A 20,200-nucleotide genomic window follows, 5' to 3' on the forward strand; every position below is an offset into this window, starting at 1 on the left:
ATCATGTTTCCAGACAAGTTGTTGCAATTGTAATGTATCTTTGATCAGCACCCTGGTCAAAATGATTTTTGCATGATTCCAGATGGAGGACAAGAGTGAATTAGCAGGCACTAGCATTGGAAAGGCTGTGTGTACATTCAGTGGCCTGGTGGGTGTGCTCCAGGTAAGATAGTGACAGTCTATTTTGTTTTCATTATTTTCTTATTCACCCTTCCCCCTTTTCTTTTTCTTATCTAGTCTTTTCCTTCCTCTTCCTTGGGTTCCAGATACAAGAATTTCTGGGGATGGTGAGATCACAGCTTATATCCGTGTGTTTTATAACCCTCCTGCTAAGCCTTTTCAGGAGGTGAAGACAGATGTTCCAAAATTGTCTCTATGGTGTTTCCCTTCTAGCTATAAAACTCCCTTTCTGCAGTTTTCTTTCCTCAGCTAGGTGTTTAAGAAAAAATTAACGAATCCAACCTGAAATAAAATGCTTTGTTTTGCAAATTATTTTCATGTCATGTAATCAATTAACTTGGTATGTGGGTTTCAATGTAAAGTATGCTTGTTACTTCTATGTGTATTTAATAATGAAATTTAATTTTGCACACTTATTTTCATTGTTTCTCTAAATAAAAGTGACTAACTATTGTGAAAAGTCAACTAATGCAGAGAATTGTGTTAACGACTGAGACGGCACAGGGGGCTATCACACCAGGGGTATATGCAAGTGTGTGCAAGAGAGGCCTGGTCCCTAACCAAAGGCATAAATTGCAAAGGCCTGCTTAGCTGTTAGTATGTTGAGGAGGGAGGTGAAGAAGAATGGAGTTCTAGCATGATAGTAGGCTCCACATTTACAGAAGATCAGTCCAAACTGGCTTCCTGCCCATCCCAGGTGCCCCTGTTGTTGGCAGTAGGTTTACCTCGCACATTACTTCACACCCACTCAGCGTCCATAGAATCGCCTGAGTTTCCTTTTCACTTAGTGGGGGCTTGTTCCCTCTATCACATCTGGGTTACTGAAAGTAAAAGAAAATGCAATAAGGTAGGTGCATTGAGTAGTTCTCAACTGTGATTTGGAACTGGTGGTGGGAGAGAAAAGGTTAAAATGTCTCAGTCTTTTTATTTAAAAAAAATATTGTTAATGAAGTGAATGCTATGATGCTAGCTGAGTATAGGCTGTAACTTTTGTCTTTCCAGACACGTTCTAGAATAAGATTCCACAGTGTAAGAAGCTTCCCTTGGGCCTCGGATGAAAACAAGGTCACTTTCCCAGGGGAGTAACCCATGGAACAAGCGTTTAAAATAAACAAACTGCCTGGCTCTGGCTTGAAATGAGCAGTAGTTACCGAGATTTACTGCAACTGGCTTTGAACCTCATCCAAATGTTGTATTAATGCAAACGTCTTAACTAAAATGGAGTCTCTTTTGGCAGATACAATAGAAAAGCCTCTTTTCCCAGATTCTGGAAGACTCCACTGTCCTCTCACCCCCAACAAGAGTCACTAAACATCGTAACAGAGAAGCAAGTACTTTCTGTAAGCCTTGTATAAGAGCTCTGATTTCAATGCTCATAAAAGAAAGGCTCACAATTCATGTATAATATGCAAAATCAACACAACCTTTCAAACAAGTTAAAAAATATATAGCAATTCAGTTACAATCAAGTCATATATATGCATGATTTAAATAGTGTAATATATGTAATTGTGGTAAATAAGGTGTGATTTTAATACTTTTGCCTTTCCCCAAAAACAACTATATTATACAATGGAAAAGGCAGCATACTGGGAACCAGGCTGATTGGTTTGATTCTCTCCTAAACAACTTGACCTCTAGGATGCTCATCTACAAAATGAAGAGAGTTGCCTTACATAACCTCAGAGTTGCCTTTTGATCGTAACATTTTGAGAATCTATAATTCTTCACTCTCTGAAAGATGAGAAGTAACTCAGCTTTTCTAAGGAGCCTCAGCTCTCCTATGCTGGCCCTGCCAGCAGGCATTTAAATATAAGGATATAAAAATGAAGGTGTGATTCAGGCTCAGATTCCAGAATCATCAAATAATTGAGGCTTTGGAAGTAGATGCTTTAGGGGAATAACTAGACACAAGATAGAGAGGGAATGATTGAGAATGTAAAGCCCAAGACCATTTTTTACAAAATATGAATTAAAGATGAAATATGGTAGAATGAAGATGAACTGGAACAGTACTTGGATCAGCTACAAGGATCCTAGATTGCAGGCTGATGGTGTGGGAAGGCTTTAGAAAATGCCCACCTAAAACTCTTCTTAGTTTTGCATGTGTAAGAGGATGATGAGTGGAACTTTCACTTTTCCCAGAACTGGCAACTGGGGCTCAACCTGAGGGTCCGAGAGTGCTACTCATGTCCTCTTGAGTGAGGGAACCTAATAGCTCTCACTCACCCTTTTCCTACCACGTATAAGAGATGATAGAATCTACCTCCCACCATTGGCCACAGCCTCAAGCCTTCCTGCATTTTTTGTGCCTGCATAGGAAGACTGTGGGAAGAGGCATACTGGTCACTGGTATCATCAGCTTTGTGGGGAGTTCTGTGGCTTTTCCTGCTATTTTCTATGAGATAGGGCTCCAAAAGAATCATTCATAAAGTTTAGGGGTACCTGCAAAAGATAAGGACTGCCATCTCATTCTCCAGATGGATGTTGACTAAATTGTAAATCTTACAGGTCCTCTCAGTATGGAGGGGGTGGGTGACTTTTTTTTTTTTTTTTTACAAAGATTTACTTGTGTATCTTGGAACTTGTAAGGCTTATATAAATATGAAGTCTAGTGTTTGCTTTTGATTTGGAGAAGTCTGAAGGCACGAGGCTTGCTGAAAATGATTGCGACAACAGAGTGAAGATCCTGTGGAATAATGTCTCTGGGAAAATGGGGGCAACCCCTCACCCCAAACAGATTCTCTGTGGCCTTTGCAGGACACTGAAGAGGACCTCAGTTCTTTCTGAGGATCCAAGTAAAAGAGCCTGGATAGAGGATTGTATAGGAGGAAGGAGGTGATCCAGGCTTACCCAAAGGAGACTATGGTAGTTTGGCTCTAAGATGGGCCTCGATGATCTCAGCTTCCTAGTATTTACACCTTGTGGCTCTCTCCTAACCAATAGACTATAGCAAAGATGATGGAACGTCACTTCCAGGATTTTGTTACTAAGATTGTAATTTACATCTTCCTAGACGACTCTCTTCATTTCCTTCTTGGCTTGAATGCTTTGATGAAGTGTGCTTCCAAGTTAGGAGCTAAGAGTGGTCACTGGTCAACAATCAGCTGAGACCATCAGTCCAATATGTCACAAGGATCTGGATTCTGCCTACAGCCACATGAGCTCAGAAGTAAATCCTTTCCCTGTCAAGGTTCAGATGAGACTCCTTGGAGCCTCATGAGAGATCTTGAAGCAAAGGACCTAGCTAAGCCATGCCTGAACTTCTAAACCTCAGAAAATGTGAGATAATAAAGTTAATATTGTTTTAAGACATAACATTTGTGGTAATTTGTTACATAGCAATAGATAACCAACATAGAGGTAGAGGAGGCATGGACACTTGCAAAGGATAAATGAAGAGTGTGAAGCTCCTCAGAGGGGGTTGCTCAATAACATAATGGTGAAGCTAAAATCACCCCAAGAAAAATGCACACACATCACCTTGGTGGAGACCATGTCATTGAGAACATGGAAACATACTGGGCACTAGTTACATAAGATATTTTTCTACCATTTCTCTTATTCCCTCTTGTTTCCCCAATACCGGTAATGTTAAAAAGGAAAAGGAAGGAGGTGTCCCAGTGACAGGCCATTCCTCCACGGAGAGGGAGGGGGTGGAGGATGAAAATAGCAGGCTGCATCCATCTACTTGTTTGTGGGGGAAGAGTACATAGGGGGGATAAAAAGTGATGGGGGGGAAATAAAATAAGGGGAGGGGGGAGAAATCTTCAAAAAATCTTATTTGCAGATTTTAAGAACCAAAACAGTGCATTATACTTTCAGAAACCGTATTTCTCATTAGCCCTTTAAAAAGTCAGTGCTTCAAAAATTCTCCTATTTCGCCCACAGATGTAAAATTACTCGATAAGCATACAAAGGTCAAGAACACAGAGCAAATAGAGCTTTTTATCAATTCTCTAAAGTTATCTTTGTGTTCTCACCTTAGGGATTTACATTTTCTTTCAGCCACCAAATCTGAAAATAAAGAGTGAAAAATAAAACCCCCAAAATAATCAAACCCTAGGACATAAGACTTTCCAGTGATAGTAAAATAGAAGTTTTCCATCTGACATGTGATTACAATTTTTTTTAAGTAGATAAACTTGTCAAAAGTTCCCCCCAAATTCAGTAGGACATTTTCTACCCACCCAAAAAGGGAAATTTGACAAACACAAAGAACAGTGTTTGGAGAAAAAGTAATCTGTTTCATGTATACACCTCCGCCAAGTTTACACTCTTCATTAAATGGATAACCCATGGCTACAGCCTAGAAGGAGTCTGAGGCTCTGGAAACTGTATGAAGCCTTGAGAAGGGGGTTTTAGGCTCTGAATTGCGAGAAAATGCTTCAACACCTGAAAGGTACCAAGAACCATCTTTGTCAACTACTATGCAACCAATTGATTTAATATGGAAATGTCCAAGTGTTGGACAGCAGTTTGTCAGTATCTGTATGTAGCCTCTGATGAAACCTGATTAGAACAGCTCTGAGTCATCTATACCTGAGTCAAACCAGGATATTAATCATCTTAAAATATAATTGGAAAATGACTAGAGTGAATCAAAGGGATTTTCCTAACTTTCCTTGTCACTACAACATTATTGATTATTCCTATCCTTTGGGGAGTTTTTCTACTTGAGTGCTTCTGTGATGTATTTCCCAGTTTTTTCTCTTGTTTTTCTCATATTTCTTCATCTTCTTTACAGACATTTCCCTCTTTTTGTCTTTTTAAAGCTTAGCAAATTTTCTTTTTGGATCTATTTAACATTCTTTCTTCTCTTCTCTGGCACGACTATACATTTCTATGGTCTCAAATGAGTTGTCTGTGTAGATGCCTCCCAGACACATACCACATACATAAACACACACACACACACACACACACACACAAACACACACGTCTTCTCCTCATCATGAATCTTTTGAATGATGAAAAATCCAACAACGTAAATCATAGTTACTCTTCTTTGATCCCTCATTGTCTCTTGCCTTCTCTTCAATAAATAAGTTTCCAAATTTCATAGATTTTTCTCTCCCACAAGGTCTGGCACATCTGTTTCTTTACACTCTTCTTATTCTAATCCCAATGTAAGCTGTCATTTCCTGTTACCTAGGCTACTACAATGACCTCCAATCTGATTTTCATAACTCTCCTTTTTCTGATCCATTCAATATATTATTAATAAAATAGTTTTCATAAAATGAAATTATGATAATGTCCTTGGCTTTAAAAGGTCAAAGATGTTCTTTTGTTCATTATTCAAGACCCATCTTGAAGTCTTCTCATTTTTTGGTCGTGATATTTGAATGTTATTCACACCCTCAAATTCTCACAGAGTCTTTCATTTGCACACCTCTTTGGCCCTTGCCAGGTTCTGCCTTTTTATTTTAAACTTTACATCATTTCTTCATTGGACTGCAGTTTTCTTTAGCGATGAGTTTTTGTTATATTCATCTTTAAATCCAATTACTGTGCCAAAACAATTTTAGTATATACATAGTTGATACATTGACTTAAAAGGCAAGAAATACACAAGAAATAATGCCAGGATTTCATAGATAATTTCATAATAGTTCTGTTGGTTTTAAGGTTTAAGGATGTCTTTGTCTCTGGAGCTAATTATTGATATAGAAATGTATTTATAATGTTCAGTGCTAGCAATTAATAGTTAGAAAATGCATATAACATAAATAACATCATTTTAAGGAACAATAAAAATTAAAGATTTTTTTCCTTTTTGTTTTAGAGTAAAATATGTGGTTCCATGCATGTGGGCATCCAATAGATCTATAGGAATCATAATGTAAACTTGACTTAAATTTAAAAAATAGAAGTGAAAATAGGATTTGACTACCTTACCAAAAATTGACAAAATACCAAAACTATATTCACGTATTATTTGTTAGAATCCCATTAGTGTCTATTTTTAGGGCACCTCTATTATGTTGATATATTTAATTTTATTTCTGACACTTTCCACTCTCTGTTTTATGTAGTTGTTTCATTTTATCTCATTTTATTTTTGTGTTTTTGACTTTATCTTGATTCATTACTAGTTTTGACACCTTATAGCCTCTCAGTGGTCTGGATTTTCTATACCATGATTGTATTCTAATCTGGTTGCTACTTTATAGTTTTACCAAATACAAATGATTTTACCAAATCAGTATTTCTAATTATCACCGAGGAGATGCATTCCCATGGCTGACACTAATGATTTTTAGAGCATACTGATGGCATTAAGGGGTTGTTGTTGTTTTGAATGTGATATTTTTTGAAAGATTCCATATTTTTTAGATATGCAGTAAACTATTTGCAGATGAAAGTATCTGAAGCACGAGATTTCTTCAAAACAATCAGAGAAGGAAAGAGGGAAGGAAGTAAAAGAGAAAAAAAGGCTGATCATGAGTTGGTCATTATTGAGATGGGTGATGAATATATGGAGTTCATTATGTTATTCTCTCTACTTCTATATGTGTTTGAAATATTCTTTGATAAAAGGGTAAAAAAAAAAAGTTCCCACCCAAAAATGCAATTGACTTTAATGGTGGTTTGAAAAAGAAAATCAGAGACAGAATAATTTCATCTCAAATAATCACAAAGACTGGAGAGTTGTGTTGAAGTCAAACCACAAAGAGCTTGGATATCAGATTTAAAGAATGTAGACTTTTCCCAGTGGTCAATGGTGAATAATTGAAGCCTTCTGAAAAATCTGTTAATATGTACAGTTTCACTGAAAAGTATATTTAAACTTAATTTTACATGTAATGATTTTATCCTGTACTTTCTCAATATTTATTCAATACAAACGGAAGTAATCCAACAGTATGTGAAAATCCAGCCTTAATATTTTTGTTTATTCAAGTGATTAAAATAAACACTGTGCAGAGTAATAGTTTAATTTAATTACCCCAGAGGATATTAGAGTTGGTGAAGGGGTATCCTACAGGACAGACAAAAAAATCTTCATGAGAACTGTGACAAAATTGCAAAAGAGAACTAATGAAGTCATAAATAATCCAAAATACAATTGACCTTTGATATGATATTTTGATCTGAAATTAAAGGCTGATTAAAATTTTCATGAACTTAAACTTGAATCTGTGCATCAATTATCAAAAGAGTGTAATTAGAGTCACTTCCTCCTGAGATCTGTGAGGAAATTCCCATCACCATTGATGAGAATTGTGTATAAAGATCATGGGAAGAGCATGGCCCTTGAGTTTCCTCTTAAACAGCCTGTAGATTTGTTATGATTATTTTAATGCACTGGTCCTTGGAGACACTAATTTCAGTTCTGCCTCTACCTTCAACATGCTAAAAATTACAAGTTGGGGGTGGGAACCCCAAAAGATATAGATACCATTTATTCTTTCTTCTTTATCTATAATTGATTTACTATCAAAGAGGAAATTCCTTGCTCCATAAATACCAAATTTTTAAACAACAACAACAAAATGATTCAAACCAATGGAGGTGGAGAAATGCTGCCCCATGTGTACTAAGTGGCTAACAACTTCTCTGGGTGCTAGACTTTCTTTGGGAACTGAGGCCATTTCTGTCACTGTGGTTCTGAGACACTGATGTGTCACAACATTGGGCCAGGTAGGTGTATTTAGAAATGTCTGGAGGCAGGGGCAACAGGACTTTTACTCAGAGAAAGTTTTGAGCCATGTGGCAATTGATGAAGAATTATAGAAGGAATCTGTGGTATTGGGAGAAGGTAAGTCAGGGGGAAAATGAAAGTTCTGAGGATGAGCAGGGTTCTATTCTCTGACCCAGCTCTCTGGGCAACAGCTCTGGGTCTTATAGTATATCCATTCTATCTCAGCAACGAGGGAGAGGTCTTGACTTTGACTTTGAGATGAAAGTGTGTCTTCTGCAATGCTGGCACAGTTTTCCCCTTCAGACACTTTCTGTTTCAGATTACTTGGGAGCAGAATCAGCACCTATGTTGCCTATTAATTTCTGCTGCTTCTTTTAGAAAACAAACACATCAAGTTATTTTTGCCAGATGGTACATGTCAGGCATGGTAAATGTTCAATATATATTACTGGATGAATAAATAAATACTAGACATGTGAAACCAAAATTAACTTCTGTGTTTAAAATGTTTCCCTTTACACATTGTAGTATTTTACACATTTCACCATTTGACAACAAACCAATGGCAGGTGTCAAGGAATCAGGAAAAGCAACTGGAAGTAGGCAGATATAAGGTCTCTGCTGTAGAGTTTTTAAGAGACCACATTCATGTTGTATAGCTCTTTTGGTTCTGTTCTAGAAAACAAATCTAATGCATTGAATTCATTTACTAAGAATACAGTTCATTTCAAGGCAGTCCTTCATTTCAAGCTTCTGTGCTGGGCAAATGAATGCAACACTTTTAAGCCCTTTATGCACATTAACTCAATCTTTGCAACAACTTGTGAAGTAGGTACCATAATCATTCTGATTTTATGTATGTGGGAAATGAGGCGCAAAGAAGTTGATTGGCAGCTCTCTTTATGGAGCATGCCCTTGCCTTTCCCCACCCTTTCCCCCCAGGCTCTTTCTCCTAAGCTCCCAGAGGCCTTCTTTTGCCTGTTTCCTGAGCCCATTTCTTCTACAGTGTTCTGTGACTTTCTAAATAAACTTTCTCCTATAGTTTGTCTTGGCTCTGAATTCATTATGACCAAAGAAAGAAAAGAAAAGAAAGAAATTTTGTCAAGCCCTCACAGATGCTAAGTGTTGAGATTATAATTTAAACCGAGTGAGTCGGCTGGAGTCTATTTCTTAACAACTATACAATACTTCTCATGGGATGGCACTTGAGCTGAGACCTAAATAATGACAGGAGAGACTCGTGAGCCTTTCTGGGGAAAGTGCTCCAGGTAGAAGCAAACCCATGATATAAAAGTATGTAGGGCTCTGTTTCAAAGAAGAGCAAGGCCAGTGTGGTATCGAGTGGGAATGCTTACTAGGAAAGAGAGTGATTTCTGGGCCTTGGGAAGGATTTTGGTTCTCATTTTTAGAAAAATGGAAAGCCATTAGCGGGGGTTAAACAGAGCAATGTGATTTATGATGTACTATAGAATTATACACTTGAAAAATATGTGATTTTATTGACCAATGTTATCCCAATAAATTTAATAAAAAATATTGTGACTGCTGTATGAAGACTAAGCTGGAAGCAGAGAACCTAAATATTTAATAAAATTCAATATGTGTCAAAATTATGCACACACATATTAGAGTCTTATTTTCTAAAACTAAACTATATAGTTCCTAAATATGCTTAGCCAGTTAAATATATTTTAGCAAAATATAAATCATAGCAATACTCTAAAACATTTGTGGACTTTGAGCAACTGTCGATGTGATCTTTTGTTTGATGTGGCTATCACTAGCTAAATGATGTCCCTGTCTGAGACATCCTTGACACAAGGGGCCCATCAAACTCTTCCACTGACTTTCCCATTAAATGGATGGTCCTCAGGCCCTTGGCACTCAGCATTTGCTTGCAGCTGGAAGGTGGCTGGGAAAATGCCCGGGTTCTATAGCTAGATTTACCCTTGGGTGCCCAGGCATTCTGCACCACCTGGACTCAGATATCCTTCATCTCAGCCCCCCTAACTATGTCCCAACATTGCTTGCCCTGCAGCCTGGGTCACCTCCACAAATGGGCTGCCACTGAGCAGCAGGCAGGCACTTGCACATACTCTTATTGCCGGTGTGGCAGCTGCCTTACAGGACTGCTCAGCTGCCCAGGGGTGGGAGTGGAAGACCTGCATCTGTGCCAGAACTGCAGGGGTCTGACGCCCACCTCCCTGTAGTCACTGTTGGGGGAAGTTTTATTAGAATAGACTTTTCTTTAGCAACCATACAGAAGTGTTTCAGTATTTTAACAATCGATACAGCTGCATTCATATGTTCTGGGTGATGAGCACCCAGCTTGGAAGTGGCAGAGGTAGAGAGAACAGGTCATACACTGGGTATATTTTGAAGGTAGACCTAACAGGTTTTGCTAATAGATGGCATGTGAGGTATGAAAAGTGTCATGTTTGACTCCCAGATCTTGGCCTGAGTGATTGGAAGAAGGCTTTGCTACTGAAAAGGAAGCATTTGGTTTTAGACACCATAAGTTTTAGATGAGTACTAGATATTCAAATGGAGTTTCTGGTACCTGTTTGATGTATAAGTCTGAAGTTTCACAGAGTGGTTAGAAGTATTCAGAAATGATGAACTCAGTAAACTGATAATTTCCCTTCCTTGGGTTATAACACAAGTCTTTTAAGATAGGATTTGAATATATGTTTGATTCAGTGTCATTTCTCTCCTGTTTCAATGTCCTTAAATGAAGTAAAAGAAATACAAAGTAAAAAATCTGTATAAAAAGCTACTCAAGAGCTCAGTTTTCTAATGTTTGCTCATGTGGAATACAAGAATTAAGAATAAACCCATAGTTTATTAGCCTAGTACTTTTCTCTGTGCCCCTATCCCTCCCTGGAAGATGCAGGAGCTAAAGATAATTTAATAGAACTTTGACAGGAAATCTCACATTAGCAATTGAGGTAAAGCTAAATTTATATATGCCAGGCCTGAATTCAGATCTTTCTGGGAAGTAATATGTAGTTTTAAGATGAGGAGATGGGAGAGTCAAAAAGTTACAGAATTTCGACGACACATCAGGTTCAGATGGAAAGCCTAGAGAACATTTTAAAACTTGGGATGAAATGAAATAAAATAAAACAAAAAGTATAGTTTTCTTAAGACAACAATCTCTAAAAGATAGATAGATAGAGAGAGAGAGAGAGAGAGAGAGAGAGAGAGAGAGAGAGGTATCTCAGGAGTGTTATCACTGTATAATATCTCTTTCCCATGCCTCTAAAAATGTATTGTTTTTCCTTGAGATTTAACCAGGGATAATTTTGTGAAAGAGGAATCACAAAACCACAGTGAATACAAAGAAAATATTTTAATAAAATATTCAATACAACATTTCCCTGTGGGGGCCCTTACGCAGAAGTGAGAAGGTGAAGGAAATGAGTATCATTGTTGGGAATCCAGTCCTAAAATGAGACGGGAATGTTCTTAGCTTTTCTCCTAAGCTTGTTGCCCAGCTCTGCCAACAGGCTGCCATGAGGAAGACCAGGAAATCTCCAGAGGTCACTGTGAAGGCCCAAGCGGATGAACAGATAGAGCTCAGCGGTTTCTGCCTCGTGCTTCTTACCAGGTGCAGTGTCATGGGAAAGGAAAAGGCAACATAGTGGTTGATATACAAAAGATGCTAATACAATTTTAGCTTTCCCTCCCCCTCCTATTCTATTTGTATTTCCGGAGTGAACAACAGTGGGTTCATCCACTAAGCATTCAAACAGAATCATTCCTTGGCCACCTTTTGTATTCAAGGTCCATTACTATTAATGTGATCGTGTTTCAGACAGAGAGGAAATGAGAGCATACTATTCTCTACACATAACTTAAGCGTATCACTGCAAATATTGCATGTATGAAACAAGTGTGAGCCACAATTCCTCCCCCTTGTGCGTTACTGTTTTATTGCTAAAGAAAGTGCTGTTGTTTGAATATGAGTATCATTTAGTGCATTAAGATGTACAGTCTGGTAGTGCCCTGCCTACAGCGTCCACACTTGATACAAAGACGTCCTTGGGGCCATCTTGCTGTCATGATTCTGGCGTGCTTTGATTTCCTTCTGGAGTCATAAATTGCACCTTTGGCACGATGAGGGACGAGTTGTTCCTCCGGATAGAGTTGTTCCTCCTCATGGAATTATTTCTTCTCATGGAATTGCGCTTCCTCAGAGAGTTCTGATGGGACAGTTCACTCTTCTGGAGGGTCTGGATGAGGATGGAAGGCTTCTCATCCAGCTCTCGGGCGCTGCACCTGGGAGCAGCTACTTTCACAGTGTTGCCAAATTTGGAGTAATCCACAGAATACACTCCTTCCTCCTCAGTTACAATAGACATGAAGCGATGGCCCCATAGGATCTCCTCAGCGATGTAGGAGGTTCTGGCTTGCGTGGTAATGCCGGTGGTTTCGACCACTCCTTCCAGAATCACTATGACCTCCAGGTCTTGGTTGGCGAGGTCAGTGGCTGAGATATCGTACAAGGGGCTGCGCTTGTCAATCACATGGCAGATGATTAAAGGGGCCACTAGGAAAATGTTATTACTCTCAATAGGGTTATCCACAGGAATGTCGAGTTGGTGAATAGGCACCACCTCCCCCTCCGGGGTGGTGGTTTTCTTGACCACCTGGATGCGCACCGAGGCACTAATGATCATGCTTTTCCTCAGGTCGCCCACGCGGAACATGAAGCACAGCTTGCCATTGCGCACAGCAATCACAGCGTGGCGACTGAATATCAACGTTTCTGCCCTCCTGTGAGCCTGAGCTGTTTTCATGAAAATGCAGCCCAGCATGACGGCATTGATGATCAAACCCACGATGTTCTGCAGAATCAAAACTGTGATGGCCAGAGGGCATTCCTCTGTCATCATTCTCCCTCCAAACCCAATTGTCACTTGAACCTCAATGGAGAAGAGAAAAGCAGAGGCGAAGGACCTGTAAGAAATAATATCAGAAAATAATGACATCAGATCAAATTTTGAATAATGAAATAACGTCCCAAGCTATATATGTCATTATTTTTCTAGGACGAAATGTCCAAAGTGAATTTGTCATTTTCTTCCGCCAAAGGCTGTTACATGCCTTTGGAAAGACTAGCCAACTTAACTTGTCAAATGCCTAATTCTAAACACAATCACTTGTGTTCTCTCTCTTTTCTGCATACACCTACTTCCAGACTTCTAGGATACCATACTACAATGTTTTCTAGGTCATGTAGTAATCGGCCTACTTGTATGAAAGCTTTAACATAATAAAAATACATGTTTGTAGGAATATTTTAGTTTGTGAAATAATATACTTTCACAAAGGCATAGTTTACTTTGTGAAAATTTCTACCAGGTAGATGTTTATTATTTATTGCATGTCTTTGTTTAAGTGACTTGAGTGATAAGGAAGGTACTGAGTAGTTGAGTGTACTTATCACTCACTACCTTTGACTCATGCTCACTAGCTAACACTTACTGTGTGTTCTTCATATACAGGAAGCACGGTGCTAAAAAGTGGTGCAAACACTATACTTTAAAAACTACTGTTTTTAATTCAGAAGAATGTTTTGCCATTTGGAAAGAAAAATGTGTTCTTACTGATTTTCTTATTTTGTTTTGTAAGTGGTCTAGAGAACGCTAAAGCTATTAAAGGGAGAATTCGAAGCAGAGATGAGCAAATGACTGTATCAAGATCACAAAATTAATAAGAACTTGAATGCTTTCAATTCTGGCCTAGTTCTTTGAAAGGGCAAAGGGAAGGGATCAACAAGTGTCAGGGTTTTCTAGGGGAGCTTTTGCAAATTGGATATTTCTTCTGTATCTCTATGAATGAAACACTGATTTGGTAGGTTTAGGGTGGACCTGGGTAAGACTCTAAAAAAAAAGCTCTCAGGTGATGCTGATTTATCCCCCTGGTTAGAAGCACTGCATTTCATTATTCTTATTATTAATTTATTCACTTAACTACATATCCATTACTGCAGTAGCTTCCTATTAGAAATGACGTTAGCCCTGTGTTTCCCTCAACTCCAATTTCAAACTTCTCTAATTTTATAGAAGATAAGCCTCCTGTCAAAGTATTTATCTATCTGCTGCTTCCACACACAAAGAGTGAGCAAAATGTATAAGCATTTGAATGCTGTGTCTATACACTGCACTTTGGTGGGACATCATGAGGAGGGAGCAAGCATACATGGATTCTTTCTATTAGCTTTTAGGTGGAACATGCAAATTTCCCTTTTCACCCTTTTTGTTGCTAAAAAGATTCATGGAAAACCACAATAGTTGCCTTCTAAACCCACTAATTGCACACAAAATATATCATATGATCTAAAAAGATGGCAACAGCCTGTCTGGCATGGTTTAGTGGTTGCGGTTTGATTCCCAGTCAGGGCACATGCCCGGGTTGCGGGCTCGATACCCAGTGTGGAGGGCGTGCAGGAGGCAGCCAGTCAGTGATTCTCATCATTGATGTTTTTATCTCTCTCTCCCTCTCCCTTCCTCTCTGAAATCAATAAAAATATATGTTAATAATAATAAAAATAAATAAATAAATAAAAAGATGGCAACAGATAAGAATGGACCCCAGAGGAGGGACATGGACACAATGTTGATTTCTAATAATATATACACACTTCAAAGAGCAGCCCAATGTTGACTATCTTTAAATGTTTGGTTATTATGGCTTGAGAGGCTATTTAGGGGCTAATAATGTTTACTGCTTATTTCACGAAATAATTTAATTCTAAACATTATATAGTGCAAGACCCAGCCTTTTATGGACACCTGTCATGCTAAACAACCTCAAGAGATGAAAGTATTTAGCTGCTTGTTTGTTCTACTACAGAGGATGTTAGGCTGAATAATAGAGGAAATATGTTGATTAATTTCCTGACTCATGTTAGAGAGTTGTCCCACATGAAAGGGAAAGTGAGCCATTCTAAAACGGGAATGGTAAAATGTTATTTGGACATACCAGCGAGTATGCATCACAATAAGTTGTTTCCAATTATGATGATATGGTAAGAAAATGGGCTTATGAAAGACAGGAAATGCAAAGAATTATAAATGTTATTAGTCATCTTTTAAACCCTCTTTGGGAGAGAATAGAAATTTTTCTGTTTCTATATTTTGGGTAAAAATTTGTTATTATATATGGTTTGTTATGATTAAACTGTGTGTTGAGATTAAGTATCAATAGCATAAAACTTGTAAGATTTTAACCTTAGAGATGTCAAAAAAATTTTTAGATAAAAGGGCAATTTAAAAGGCTAACATTATTATGCTGATAAAATCAACTTTGTCTCACTGTATTTTTGACACCATTTCTCATACTTAATGTTCACACCAACAGGAATGCATCAGGGGAACAGCCATGCTTCAAAACACATCTTGTTGGTAAATGGGAGCTAGAGTAAAAGAGCTTCTCGCAACTAGTGCGCTCTATAAAGTTCTCAAAAAAAAAAAATCATTGAAAAGCTATCACTTTTGATGATTCCCCCAATTGCTTAATGACTTATTTTTTTATCTCATAAAATATGTCAAGGTTTACCATTTTTATTTTTTACCTTTTTTGAGTGCCTACTGCATATTTATTAAAAATGTATCCTAATATGAAAACGATTCACCAATATCAATGCCAATAAATACCTTAAAGAGAAATACAGATAATGATATTTAACTTAAGATACCTGTTAAATACAGTATTTTCAGTATTTCCTTTATATCTGGTGTACTGATGATCTCCTATATATTTTCACCTTTATTTTTATTTGAGACAAGTTTTTGACAAGTTTAAGGCAAGAAAATATCTACTCAATGGTAAAGGCAATGGATCAATTCCATACAGTTTTCTTTCCTCAAAATCCAAGCTGGAATATGTGGAATGTGATCTCCGCACACAAACCCTCCTTGGCATGCTGGCATTGCAGACACTCAGGAAACGGAAGGATGGCAAGTCAGAGTCTAGGTCTCTGCTTCTTGCAGTGGTATGCTATTTCCTAAGATGTCAGGGTCAGTAAAGGTCTCATTCTTTACAGTTTCCTGGCAGAATGGTGCTTGCTCAAGTTGCTTTGCTTGATGCATTATATGAATTTGAAATATCATTCATAAAGTGTCCTGGGAAAGTTTCTAGTATTACTACTAGTGTTTTGCTTCAGAATGTACATTTTTTGAAAGTGATATAAATTATCTCTTTCCATCTCACAACAACAACAACAACAAAACCAAACAAAAACTAAGAGACAAGTCATCCCAACTAAATGTTCTTAGGCCATGTGAAAATATGAGAGAAGATTCACTGAAATCAAGTTCACTGGACTTATCTTTGAAATACTTAGGATATAAGAGAAAGAAGCAAAAATTAGGCAATCTAAAACGTGTCTTGTTATCCTATTAAAACTTTTGAAGAAAACCACAACATGAAGTCACTTCTACATAATCTCTTCTATGAAAAAATTGGACTAATTTCCATTTGAATACCTTATAGTTCTGAATCTTAGCATAACTTTTCATTTTGGAATCCAATGCAAGCAATCAGCTATTGAAAACATTCTTGTTAACGATGGGCTTATATTTATTCAGTTCATTTTATGGATTTCAAATCGAGGACACCTCTCCACCAGTGTCTTCCCATTTTTTCTCATTATTTCGGAAAATGTCATGGGTAAGAGAAGTCATGGAAATATATTACTAGCATTTGCACAATATCTTTTCCTGATCAAAGATATCTACTTGTGAACACTGGAAGTATGGGCAGCAGCTTTTTCAGACTGAAAACTAAATATGTGCTTTATTATTATTATTATTTTTAGTAAGGCACTCTGTAGAATCCTTTGAGCCACAATTATTTTTTAATAATTGGCCTAGGATGATCAAGGCTAGCCCATGGGATTGGAGCTTCACATTTTCAGAGATGCCTCATCCATAAAGCCACATTAAACAAAGATTTTTAATATGTTAGATTAGCTTTGTTGCTTCTGAAGGTACTAAAGCAAATCCTTTATTTCACTGTCAACAAACTGGAGTGATAAGAGAGCAGTTCCTATTTTTTTCTTTTTTCTATACTGCTTTTGACCCCTGCTTCATCCCACCGCATTCTTACCTGACATTAGTCACACACACAGCGGAGTCCAAGCCACTTTTCTCCATCCCGCCTTTCTCCATGTAAGCATAGATGTCCCCGTGGGCAAAGGCCACCAGCCACCACATGATGGCGAAGAGCAGCCAGCTGCAGAGGAACGACATGGTAAAGATGACCAGCGTGTGGCGCCATTTCAGGTCGACCAAGGTGGTGAAGATGTCCTGAAGGAACCGGCCCTGCTCGCGGATGTTCTTGTGCGCCAGGTTGCAGGCCCCGCTCTTGGCGATGAAGCGGGCTTTGGCGAGGCGGTCTCGGATGCGCGGCTTGCGCAGGTTCTCCGCCGCGATGCGCGCCAGCACATACTCCTCCGGGATGATGCTCTTTCTGGCCAACATGGTCCTGTCACCATCGCCAGCCTATCCACCTGCCTCTGATCTGCCTCTCCTCCCTGAAGACCCGTCCTCCTGCAAAAGGAAACGATGATTAAAAACGTGCCCCCCCCCGCCCCCTCCTTCCTCGCCACTTGAGTCCTTGCATTTAGGGCTCTGTCTATACACTTGGAGATGACATGCAAAGCTAAAGGTAGGGTTTTATTAATCTTCACACGGACTTAGTTTGGGCTTCACTTCTGGGATCCCAGAGAAATTATTTGGTTCAAAGCAGAACTCTTTCAATAGCCCTTATCATTTTGAACATGGACGGGTATAGTCTTATTTAAGCAAAACTTGGAGGCTGTAAACAGCAGGCTCAATGATAAATCTCGGAGATTCACCGCGTCTGTAAATTAGCGCATGCATGCAAGCACGTGGCGGCGTCTAGAACGAAAATTAAGGCCAGATGGGTATCGCGGTCTATTTACTAAAGTATTTACACGATAGAGCAATATGAAAAGTTGAGAGGGGGAAATTCTTCCTTCGTTATTTTTAGAAGTAGGCAAAGAAGAGGCCGTGGTCTCTTGCGCAGTATAAATAACGCCTAGTGCCACTTGACAAAATAACAAGCGACGCGCCATGAACGTGAAAATTGTGAACAAGCACTTTAAATTTGAGAGAAGTATGAGATGCATTTAAAAATACTCCCCTTTGACGCTCATAATATTATAAATTGAGAACTTCTTTGCAAGGAAGGAAGCAAACATACAAGCTGCAGGGAAAACCCGGAACCTAGCCGCGCCGGCTTGCAGCTAGAGTGAAAAGGGTGCCCCGCGAAGTCCGTCCAACACTGCACACCTCGGCTGCGCTTTGCATTTTAAATCTTTTGCGGGGACGCAGCCAGCCTCCCAGGGCACTCCCCGGGAGGAGCGTTGAGACTTACAGACTCCGCACAGCGGGCGCGGCGGCCGCACCTTCCCGCAGACGCCGGCGGACCGTGGGCAGGTCCCTCGCGCTCCCATCCCAGCGCGCCAGAGCCGGGATCGCCAATGCCGGAGGGACAGATCCCGGGGCGCGTGTCCTGGGAAGAAAAGTTAAAATAATAGAAGGTGCGATTGAATCTGAACGCGGACAGGGCTGGAGGAAGGGGGATGGGTGTAGATCTTCCCCTCCCCCGGCTCGGGCTCTACTCCCTTGGCCTCCGCAGCGGGCGGAGGAGGGGCTGCGGGGGGGCGAGGAGCTCCGCGGTGATGCTCCACAAATCAGCCTCCCAGTTCGGGCTCTGACGCGCGCCAGACCTCTGAGGCCGCCGAGGCTGTGGAGTGGGGGCCGGAGAAGTGGTGGGGCGGCCGCGGGGGGCGCCTCCGGGATAGGTAGGGAGCAGGCCAGAGGGAGGGGCAAAGGTGGGAGGGCGGGACCTGTAGACCAGCTCATTTTCCAGTAGCTCTGACCCCTGCCGCCAGCTTGACACGCTCTTCTTTAAAAGGCTCCCTGCTCCGGGGAGAGAACTTTATGAGGCTAAGTTCCCTGACGTAAAGAGACTTTTGCAACGTTGGTAAATAACGGGACTGCTTAAGATGGAGTAAAACCAGATATAGAGATAAGAGAAGTAGTCTTTTGAGGCTTTCAAGCTGTGAGCACACACATTTATTGATATTACATTTCCGTCTAGTAAGAATGATGCAGGTGGAAGATGTTCTGAAAACCATCATAGCACACTATTTCTTCACTAGCCAAATCATCTAGCTCTCGGGAAATCACACACACACACACACACACACACACACACACACACACACAATCAAGTAGAAGAAATAATAATTTTAAAAAAAACAACAACACTCAGAGTGTCTTCCAATGAGAAATTTTACCCCAAACAGGGACCACGGTCAGCACTTTAAAACTCAAACGGTCCTTCTTCAGTACTTGGTTGCTTTCTGAAATGCTGCAGCTTCTCCATATTGTCGCGATGGTCTGAATGGTTAAACAGAACCACTGTGCGGGAGGAAGGTTGTGCATTAACTATGTTTCTATAGCTTTTTGAAAAGGAGCCAGCAAAGACAAATGGCTTCCTCCACAGGTCAAGCCTCCTGGTTTGGCACTTGTCTTAATGGAAACTTTAATTCTTGGAAATTTCATGTATTTTCCAAGACCCAGGGCAGAAAGTGTATGGAGCATAAACAGTGTGCTCATTTAGTTATCAAAAGATCTAAAATTAGTCTTTAATGAAGGCAAACAAAGAACATTTCTCCCCCCCTTATGGATAGAACTGCTTAACCCCTTCAATCCCGAGGGGCCTCGTCTGACAGCGGTAGTTCTCCTCTCTACGGTCGCTAATTTTTACAGTAAATAACGTGGTAGTTTTACTGCAAGTGGGTGGGGATCAATTTGTATCATTAATGCCCTCATTCTATTTTACAATTGCATTTGGTACTACATATGCCCTATTATTTTAGATTGGTCAACATTCACTAAACGTCTATTTTGTGAAGGTTTTTGTTAGGTTTATATGTATCATAGTTTCTGTTCTTAGGGAGGCAGACAGTTTATAGTACAGAGAGATAAGCCCTGGCTGGTGTGGCTCAATGCTACCGCATTGGCCCTGACACTGAAGGGTCTCGGGTTCGATTTTCTGGTCAAGGACACCTACCTGGGTTGCAGGTTCCATTGACCCCTGGCCTCTCTCTCTTTTCCTACTGCCCTCCCCTTCCACTATCTCTAAAAAAAGAAATCAATGGAAAAAATACCCTCGGGTGAGGATTAATAACAACAGCAACAAAAACCAAAAAAAAAAAAAAAAAGGAGAGAGACACTACTTTGACAATAATCTCTAATACACACAAGTATGTGATTAGAAATGCCATGAAAATTTAAATGAGCGTTATTGAGACTAAAGATACTGAGA

General features: G+C 39.6%; 1 protein-coding gene across 2 annotated transcripts; it reads right to left on the reverse strand.

Moving 5' to 3' along the window:
* Window positions 1–11,216: 11,216 nt before the first annotated feature.
* KCNJ8 (potassium inwardly rectifying channel subfamily J member 8) lies at window positions 11,217–18,736 on the reverse strand. 2 transcript variants are annotated; one of them, XM_079775685.1, is made up of 4 exons: window positions 18,714–18,736; window positions 18,239–18,376; window positions 16,946–17,388; window positions 11,217–12,790 (listed from the first exon to the last, which is right to left on the reverse strand). In XM_079775685.1, exons 3-4 carry the CDS (start codon window positions 17,317–17,319, stop codon window positions 11,890–11,892), a joined length of 1,275 nt encoding a protein of 424 aa, XP_079631811.1. In that variant the 5' UTR covers window positions 17,320–17,388; window positions 18,239–18,376; window positions 18,714–18,736; the 3' UTR covers window positions 11,217–11,889. The 2 variants fall into 2 exon arrangements, with proteins under 2 accessions (XP_079631811.1, XP_079631810.1); XM_079775684.1 differs by lacking the exon at window positions 18,714–18,736 and having other exon boundaries at window positions 18,239–18,696.
* Between the last annotated feature and the right edge of the window lie 1,464 nt (window positions 18,737–20,200).

This window comes from Cnephaeus nilssonii (assembly GCF_951640355.1).
Source record: "Cnephaeus nilssonii genome assembly, chromosome: 6".
NCBI classification, from domain to species: domain Eukaryota; kingdom Metazoa; phylum Chordata; class Mammalia; order Chiroptera; family Vespertilionidae; genus Cnephaeus; species Cnephaeus nilssonii.

Coding starts and splice junctions, on each gene's coding strand:
- KCNJ8 (XM_079775685.1), bottom strand. CDS start 17,319: ATGTTGGCCAGAAAGAGCATCATCCCGGAGGAGTATGTGCTGGCGCGC. Junction 12,791..16,945: donor GTGTGTGTGACTAATGTCAG/GTAAGAATGCGG, acceptor TATTTCTTACAG/GTCCTTCGCCTCTGCTTTTC.